The 10,256-nt window shown below is 34.8% G+C and overlaps 1 protein-coding gene across 1 annotated transcript in view; it reads left to right on the top strand.

Annotated features, from left to right (window-relative positions):
• The first annotated feature begins 5,473 nt into the window (after nt 1-5,473).
• Nucleotides 5,474-10,256, top strand: part of LOC106460276 — a 48,784-nt gene continuing 44,001 nt past the window's right edge. Inside the window, exons 1-2 of the mRNA XM_022386951.1 lie at nt 5,474-5,763; nt 5,943-6,152. Coding sequence (XP_022242659.1) covers nt 5,954-6,152 — 199 coding nt within the window. The 5' untranslated portion in view covers nt 5,474-5,763; nt 5,943-5,953. The remainder of the gene's footprint in view (nt 5,764-5,942; nt 6,153-10,256) is intronic.

Below are 10,256 nucleotides of genomic sequence, written 5' to 3'. Positions count from 1 at the left end.
GTGTAGCTTTGCGCGAAATTCAAAACAAAACAAAAACAAAGATAATGAACAAAGTGAAATTCCGTCTGGTGTTTATCAAATCAAAACTAAAAATCAAGTTTACAGTTTTATAAAATAAAAACATATATAGGAAAGTTTTGAAAATTTAGAAGGACATAAAATCAGTAATTATAATCCATAACAGAGGTGAGCATTTTAAATTGTTTCTTAAAGAGATATATATCACAATTTAAACCTTTACGAATTTTCAAGGCTGTGAATTCATCAAAATGTCACATATAAATACAATGTATTTTATTTGCATAAATTATATAGTCAGGACAAAGTTTTACTGAAGTTTCAAAATATTTTATCCAGTGGTTTGTTTTCGAAATACAATAAAACAAACCATATAACATGTTCATTGAACTAATACACTGAGGCGCCTGAGAGTTACATTAATCCAGTCTGGCACAGGTCAGGTTACCTACCATCATTTAGTATGCACTCAGAGGAGTGGTAACTGGTTCAGACATCCATGAGCTTGGAATTATATGATATTTACCTGGAATGATACACAGAGGTGAGGCTGAGTTTCTAGTGGCAAATGAAGCAGTCAAGGCCATATGTGACATTCCTTTTCGTGATTCACCTACAGTGAAGCCACCATTCTGGCCTTCATTCTTACAAATGGTCAGACATGATCGATACGAGTGGAGAGGTATTTATCCACCTTCATCTTGGCACAGTCACTTATCAAGTAAAGATTATTGTCTTTGATGAGTATTTTTGGGATGAACCTACTACAGAAGTTCTCAGCCAGTTGCACTTATGCAACAGATAAATTGTAGTTCTGTGGAACCCACATGATGTGTTAAGCGGATTGAACCAGTTTACAGTGGACTGTTTCTGAAGGTGGAAGTAGTGTTCTGTGATGTGCTGAAGACGAAGTCTAGTGTTACAGTCTACAGTTATTATAAAATTGAGGCAAAATACATATTATTTTATAAACAGATACTAGGCTGCACTCACCCCAGTTCTGTGCTGTAATTACAAAAATTGGACTTTTCAATTTTCAGCTGAAATAATTATTAGAATGGTACTGGAGCCAAAGCGATGTAGTTCAGCCATGTAACTAGTAACACTGAAACTATATTGTGTCTGAAAGTGAATGCAGAGCTTCCTGAGCACCTGAGATTGCTAAGAATTACATAGATACAGACTATTTTGCCCAACAAAATAAACAATGTAAAAGCTTTATGAGAACACCATAAAGATTTTACCAGAATTAATATTAATTTGATGTTGAAGAATGGAACATTACAACCTTTAGTGGGAGAATGAAATGGCACACATATATATTTAGTTTGTCATAGATGGATGAACGTACGGATGTGTTGAAATACTTGTTAATTGAGTATGCAACATCTCGTTAGTGGTTACCATCAAATCGAAACTGAATGATGAAAGTGGACCTTAGACTGTTTTATCACTTGAAAAAGTCTATAAGTTCTACACGATGCCAACTGGTCCGTGTAATACACCTGCACTTCTGAATGGCTGATGTATCTTATATTTAGAGAGAAACATATCGAGAAAGGTGTTTGTAGATGACATTTGGTTTCTTGGTTGATGTTTCAGGTCATCATTGATAATTAAAATATCTTCAGTTCATCAAATAATGGAAGTTTGAAATTTAAACAAGGAATGTGTGTGTGTGATAATGTGCAGGGACATGGAATTTCTCAATCAACAAGAAATAAATCATGGAAACACTAAAACTGTAAACATCACAGAAGTGAACAATTAGTCACAGACTAAATACGAAGTCTGCAACTTTTTAGGTTTGAAGTGGTACTATAAATGGTTTGTGTCTGATTACTATGGGATAACCACACTACTGATGGCATTGACTAAATTTTGTGTTCATTTTGGATAAAAGGAAGAATATCAGCAAACATTATTGCCTTTAAAACGTACTGTATCAATGATCCAGTATTGACTTATTGACTTAACTTAATGAAGACCATATTTTCATCCTAAATTTTGATACCATTGATAATGGAATTGGATCAGTATTTCTACAGATAGTAGATGGCATGGAATGTGTAACCGTGTATGCAATTCCAAAACACCAGTAACATATGATTAAGAAGGAACTACTTGCAGCTGTGTTATTCGTCAAACATTACAGCTACTACCTGTTTAGTAGGGGCCTGAATAATATAACTGTACATGGTTAAGAAGGAACTACTTGCAGCTGTGTTATTCATCAAACATTACTGCCACTGCCTGTTTAGTAGGGGCCTGAATAATATAGCTATATATGATTAAGAAGGAACTACTTGCAGCTGTGTTATTCGTCAAACATTACTGCTACTACCTGTTTAGTAGGGGCCTGAATAATATAGCTATATATGATTAAGAAGGAACTACTTGCAGCTGTGGTATTTATCAAACATTACTGTCACTGCCTGTTTAGTAGGGGCCTGAATAATATAGCTGTATATGCAATGTTTCATAGAGTTTGGTGTATTAAACGTTCACAAATGCTTAGGGCAGAGTGTTCTTGCAGTAGAGGGGTAAGTGCATTCCATACTCTTACTGTAAGGAATAGCATATACACTACATCAAGATTAGTGACTTTTCTTAGAAGAGTGGATCACAGCCTGATTATCTGTAACATTCAACCCTACACTGCTAACTGTTCTGATCACCTATCAGAAACTAAGTTGACTTGAAATTTCCGGCTTAATCCACGCTATAAAAAGCCATGTTTCCTGATCACGCTTGTTGGAAACCTTTAGTGGGTGAATGAAATGATGAACATTGAGGAATTTCTTTTGTCATAGATGGATGACAAAATCCCTTACAGAATCCTTGTTTTTGTATCATAAGCCAGTGGATAACCTCAAATCAATTGTCATTATGGATTATTTTCTGCTTTATGAGAGAATCCACCAAAAACCTGTCAGAGTACTAACCATCCTAGGCTAGTACCCGAACTTAAACCTCATGAGTCTATAGTAACTAAAGAAACACTTTTTGCCTTAGATCCGAAAGCTGCTGCTGAACCAATCAAGATGATAACATATCGAGCTCTTACTTCCATCAGTGACTTCCACGAGCCACTGTAAGCTGCGGATTGTTCAACAAGTACCAAGACGCCATTACCATCAACAGTTGAGCATACCATAGCCATCACCTCCTAAAAAAAATGGTTGGAGATAGTGTGTTTAGCAAAAGGATGTGATACGGTTGTTCTATACAGAGAAAAAAATCCTGGATTATCTACACATTTCAAAATATGGTTAGACATTTATTAAATGATATGTTTATTTTGACACGAGAATCCTATGTTTGTAGACTTAAATCAAAGGCTAAAGAAAAAATGGTCCATGCTCTAGGTTAAATGTTTGAATCGTATTACTTGTTAGTACCACTCGTTTTAAAGCCTGAAGTTTCTCAAAGGACCCTCGGAACAGTCACAAGTGAAGTTGTCAACTATAAAAAAACAATCCTTTAGAACATTGTTTAGGGAAAAGGCTAAAGAAAAAATGGTCCATGCTCTAGGTTAAATGTTTGAATCTTATTACTTGTTACTCCCACTCGTTTTAAAGCCTGAAGTTTCTCAAAGGACCCTTGGAACAGTCACAAGTGAAGTTGTCAACTATAAAAAACAATCCTTTAGAGCATTGTTTAGAGAAAGGGCTAAATATTTTATTATTTGAAAAACTACTAGTGTGCTATTTTTATTTTATTTTTTATCTGCAAGCTTGATCCCGTTTCTTATCGAGATGTCTAATAAGGAAATGAAATGTGACACACGTAAATTCTCTACCCTTTTTTTATGACGATCACACTATATTTAGCAAGTATTATTTAAAAGAAAGCTTTTATATGTAAACGCATCTGTATTATCTTCGTAATATAAGTATTCCTGTTATATGTATATCATGTGGAAACATTATAATAATTTTAGGTCTTTTTAAATTTATTCCTTTGTGTACACGTAATATTTGTATTTATTCCTTTAAATTAATACTGTGAGCAAGTCCACGTTATATTACCAGTACTTAAAAATTCAGCATGACTAATTTTACAAGATGTTCATCCTTCAAATCTATATCTATTATATTTTTCTTTGTCAAGGCATTATAAAACGATAACTTAGTTTCACTTTCTGTGCAGAGATGGCGCTGCACCGTACGGGTCGTTTGTTTCAGAATGTTTGCATAAATCTACACATAATATATATTTGCACTTTGCTGCCCTTAATTTGTAACTGACAGACTAGATGGAAGGGCTGACTAATAGCTGTAGTCAATAACGAATAGTAGGATTTGACCGTTATTTTTTTTTATAGAGTCCGCCTCCTGTCCCAAAACGTAGAGTGTTTTTGTAACAACTTTGGATTTACAGTACGGGTATCTAACCACTAAGCTACGCCCGCTCTTTCAAACTAGGAATAAATTTACAAACCTTGTTTATTTTAATGTGAATCTGATATAATCTAGATTAAAATACTACAATGAATATTTAACAAAAGAAGAACACCTGAATCAAACTGTAATGATAATCGAAGTATTCTTTCAATGTTATTGTATCTGTTATTACAACAATGTTGCACGGGAAATTGCTTTACTAATTCTTGCGGACACTATTCGCTATGTATCTAAATGCAACGTTCCAGACCACTAGTTTTAAAGCGGAAACAGGACCGCGACTCTTGTTTACTTGTTGGTGTCTGTAATGTAGGTGGAGGTGGGTGGATCAAATACGTTGTATTACACAGTCTGCATATTGAAGTTAAGCAACACAAGAAACTGGATTCACAGTCTCAGAAATTATGATAAAAAAAGTAATTAATGGGTGCACGCCCTCAGACTTGTCCAATAGGAAAACGAAGAAACAAAAAACTTGGTTATATTTCTTAGCACAGAATTACTATTACAGAACAGCAGTGAATACATTATCTAGGCCTCACAGTGGCACAGCGGTATGTCTGCGGATTTACAAAGCTAGAATCCGGATTTCGATACCCGTGGTGGGCAGAGCACAGATAGCCCATTGTGTACCTTTGTACTTAATTACAAAAAAACATTACTTAGATGAAAAATGTCATAAGTTCACACTCCCTTCTTGCACTCGTACTTCGACTGGTGTATTAATAGAAAATCTGATAACTTTATATGTTTATAAGTAAGCTTACTTACATTTTACTAAATTGCTATATTTAAAATATAAACAAAACTTACGGTCTTCGATATTCACAAATAAGTAAGAAACCCCAAATTCCATGATTTAGATACTCAAATACTCAACTGACTGTTCGGTAAATATTAAGATATACCCCCCTTCACTTTTTTAGTAAAAGTTAAACAATATAAAATGCATAACGCACCCATAAAGCTTTATGAATGGGATTGGTGAACTAAAAACAAAGTTAACGGCGCATGCGCACGGTTGACAGGTAGCGAAGCGTTGTTGCGTGAATTTAAAACGACATGAACCCATGCACGTTTAGTAATTATAAAACAGGATTCAGAGTTTTCCAACAAGTACATAATGATGATGTTGAGATTTTGAAGCAAGCTGATGTAAACTACTTCACATGTGGGCTGACAGCTCCACGTAGTATTAAGAAATCAAGTTATAACTATGGTTGGATAATTTGTTTTGAATTGACACTTCCCATGGATGACTAATTTTGATCCACGAAGCCTCCAGACTGTTTCCATTGGTGGCCTGCAACTTCGACCAATACTCGATATCGCTGCTACGGTAATATACATGTACAGTAAAGCGTGTACTTTTCATAACAAAACTCACCAATATCAAGATATTGATTTTTTTTAAATCTCTAATTGACAGATAATGTAAGACCGGTAGTTACATCAAGTATCTTGTGCTGATTTACTTACTAAATATTATTGCTAATAACAAGCTGTGTTTTTCTGTAGGACAACGTCAAATGGGGCGTGTTGGACTCAATCGTATAATCTCGGTTTTCCTAGTGGTAGGGTTGATGGTGGTGCCGAACAATGCCGCTAAAGAACTCTGTTATTCTCCCGGTGGAGTTGCCGGAATCGTGATAGCCACTTTTATAGTCACAATGATACTTTGTGGTCTTGTTTTGGTTGCAGCGTGGTATTTGTGGAAACGTAAAAAAGGTGAGTATTATTTTTAATATAAGTCAATATTTGACAAAAATGTGTGTGTGTGTGTGTGTGTGACCCTTATAATTTGCGAAAGATCTGACTGATTATCACCAAACCTGGCTTGTACTCTTAGGATATCCTGGGGAGTGACATAAGTGGGTCGGCGTTCGGAACTGACCCTCCTATGCCACACCCAGTGGGCTCCTACGTCTTTTTAAAGCCTTTTTAATAATTGGTGAAATGCCGGATCGATTGTCAAAAACCTGGCATGTACACTTAAGGCCTCCCAGGGAGTGACAAAGGGGAGGTTCAACGTACGGACCTGAGCCACCTATGTCATCCCCCTGACACATATATATTTCTTCTTCTTGCGTTGAACAGGTACATCAGCTAGAAGGTATTAAAACAGTATCAACCAGTGTATAAACATTGAGCAGTATAGAAACAGGGAGTTATGTTAACATGTACAGCATGGCAGGATAGAAGATCATTTCTATGGTAACGAAAAAAGGCTCAGTTTCACCATGCTACCAGCAGGCCAGCGCAATATGTAATCAGCTTGATAGAGGATACATAAAATCCCGCAAGCGATAAGTGACGTGTATTGGTATATTGTTTGTATATACGTATATTTAAACACTGATGTTATTTCATTCGAATAGTTTCAGACTATTTAGCTAACTTTAGCACTCAGATTCTCTCCGCGTTTCGGATGTGTTAAATGTGATATGATAACATGTTTGCTCACTTAATTAACAAATGGCATAAAATGTCAGTCCGACTATCCCAGTCATAAGAAACGATACTCTGAAAGAAGACTTGATTTATATTATAGCAACGACATAATAATTCGATATTCACGTTTATGGAATTTCAGTCTGCTCTTGAATTGTGACAACATCGGCTCTATAAAAAACAGTAACAACACAACAACATATTAACGCTCAAATGCTTCAAGAATTAGCAAAACGTACAAGAAATACAAAACAACTCCCGAATAGTTTCGACAAGTCAAGCTTGTCATTCTCAAGGGACGGAATATAACTGTTTTGTTAATTCTTTAACCACTTGTGAATTATAATACTGTTGTCTTATTACTGCTTTTTATGAAGTTGTAATAAGTACTTCTTCTTTAAACATGTTGGTTCTACTTCGAAAGTGGACGTGTAGAAGTTTAGAGCTTTCTAATAGTAACGTCGGTATTTAAATGTCTGGCTATATCGACAAAAAAAATTTAAGCTTCTCTCATGTAGAAACGTCAATGCTATTGCTACTTCAACAAAACAATACATTTTTGTTTTATTTTGTACTTTTTTTTTATTCCTTTGTCTCGGCATTTAAGGTTTTTAGGATCTGCTTTTTTTTTTAAGAGAATGAGATGGATTTTATGAACACTCAGACCAAATTATCTAACGTTTAGGATGACTACAAAAATGAAATGTCTCCCGGTGGGACAGCGGTAAGTCTACGGACATGCAACGCTAAAATCCGGGGTTCGATTTCCCGCAGTGGACACAGCAGATAGCCCGATGTGGTTTTGCTATAACAAAATACACACAACGCGCAAAATGAAATGATTGAGCAGATTATAAGTATGGGGTAAAAATCCTTTTAAAATAACGCATACATTTTGTAAATAAAGTACAACTTCCCACTGTCCGTAGAGATTTGACTTGTGTTTGTGTGTATGCATCCACGTGTGTTGATTATTATTACACAAGATTATTACAGAGATATAACAAGCAAGGAAGCTAGTAACAAAACATTATTTTATCCAGTTCTAGATCTAATTATAATAAATTATGGATTTCATTATAAAACGACACATAAATGTATTTTGGAAGTGCATATGAAAGGTAGAACCCGTGTTGATCAAGATAGAACCCATGTTGATCAAGGCAGAACTCGTGTTGATCAAGGTAGAACCCGTGTTGATCAAGGCAGAACCCGTGTTGATCAAGATAGAACCCATGTTGATCAAGGCAGAACTCGTGTTGATCAAGGTAGAACCCGTGTTGATCAAGGCAGAACCCTTGTTGATCAAAAGCAGAACCCATGTTGATCTAAATAGAACAAGTGTTGATCAAAACAAAATCCATGTTGATAAAAAGCAGAACCCATGTTGATCAAAGCAGAACCCATATTGATCAAAGTTGAAGCCTATATTCAAAAGTAATGATCCCATCGAGTGGAGTACTTGATAGACTTGCATGTATTTACTCTTCGTTTTTTGTTGATGTTTTTTAATTAATAGCGAAAGAACTTTATTGAACGAGGTCTTTATAGGATTGCTCAAAATATTAAGATTTTAATTCTCTCTTACTAGAAACATCACAGCATATTTTTTATAGTTATTATTAAATTAATGCTAATATAAATGCTTCTAGTTTTATTTAATGTCATTCTATTGAGATACATGGGTGTACATAACACTAATCAAATCATCGTTTAACTTACAAGTTACACATAACGTCTGGGATACTAAATGTTTCTGTTTTGTGTTTGCTGAAATTCTACAAATAAATAAACAAATTGGTATAATAATGAACTAGTTGTAACAAAATAACAAAACTACAATTAATTTCCTTTCGCTATCTTCTTTCTAAAATATATTACGATTTTAATTGTTTTAAACTACTTTTTAAGGTCGTTTTTAAGGCAATGCTCTATAATTGTCTGGGAAATCTTATCATGTGATGGCTAGTGAAAATTTAACTGACCTTTTAACTAAAAATTGTTAATAATATTAGCCCTAATAAAAAGTATAAATATAAGCTTTTCAAAACCCCAATTTTCAAGATATTTTAGAGATCTGAAAGGAATTGTATAAAAACGCTATGTAAATGAAGCTGTCCCAGAAGACCTGTTATTTCAGGAAGTAATAGACCTACCAATAGCGAGTTTAAGAGCTTTTTTCTAATATTTGCTGAAACCTTTTATCAAAGAAGTAATATGTTACGCCAAGAAGATTCAAACGTTCTTTCTAAACTTAAATCTTCACAGTGCGTGTTTTTAATGTCTTTGGACGTGACTTCCTATGTGTTATTACATCTGTTAATTTTACAATAGTTAATACCCAGGACGTTCCGTATGAACTTTCTAACGTATTTAACACTTATGCTATGGAGTTGATCTTAATTAACAATAGTTCCAGCCTGGTTCATTTAAGATGCGGTTTTTAACACAAAATTTGCTGTTTAGTAACTAATAAGTTTAGAACATATATATATATATATATATATATATTTTATAGATATATAGATACATATCGATAGACAGATTTTTTTCTTACTTCGGTGTAAGTCTTTTACATAGAAAATTGTTATTAATATTTTGACAAATTTTAATTCTAAAATGTACCCCACTTTGTTAGCGGTAAGTTGACAGACTTACAACGCAAAAAACTCCAAGGTTCGATTCCCTGTGATGGACGCGGCAGATAGTCCAATGTGGCTTTGCTTTACAAAAAAACCAAATAATTCTAAAATAACATTTAATAATAAACTGATGAGATATATATAGCTTATATGGCCTGGTATTTTGGTAAAGAAATCAAGATACTGTGATATTGAAGCTGATATGTTTCACAAACCACTAATTGTTGAGTGTTATTAGAATCACCCACGAGATATTAAAGTAATCATTTCCTAATGTTTGTAAGAACATATTATTGTGTTAATTGTTAGCAGAAATAATAAAAAAAACTTTCTTTAAAATAAACAAATTAAAATTTTCATTTTAAATAGTAATTACCCGAAGGACTCTGTACTTAATACACTTTTTGCGCCCAATTATTAGGCTAACTAAACAACGAGTCCTTTAAGATACCACCCGTTCTTGTTTGTTTGTTTGTTTTTGAATTTCGCGCAAAGCTACAGGAGGGCTATCTGCGCTAGCCGTCCCTAATTTAGCAGCGTAATACTAGAGGGAAGGCAGCTAGTCATCACCACCCACCGCCAACTCTTGGGCTACTCTTTTACCAACGAATAGTGGGATTGACCGTCACATTATAACGTCCCCGACGGCGTGAAAGGGCGAGCATATTTGGTGGGAACGGGGAGTTCGAACCCGCGACCCCCAGATTGCGAGTCGAGCGCCCTAACCACTTAGCCATGC

Source organism: Limulus polyphemus, unplaced genomic scaffold, assembly GCF_000517525.1.
Source record: "Limulus polyphemus unplaced genomic scaffold, Limulus_polyphemus-2.1.2 Scaffold739, whole genome shotgun sequence".
NCBI classification, from domain to species: domain Eukaryota; kingdom Metazoa; phylum Arthropoda; class Merostomata; order Xiphosura; family Limulidae; genus Limulus; species Limulus polyphemus.
Note: the sequence above shows the minus strand (reverse complement) of the source record. Positions and strands in the feature narration are given on the sequence as shown.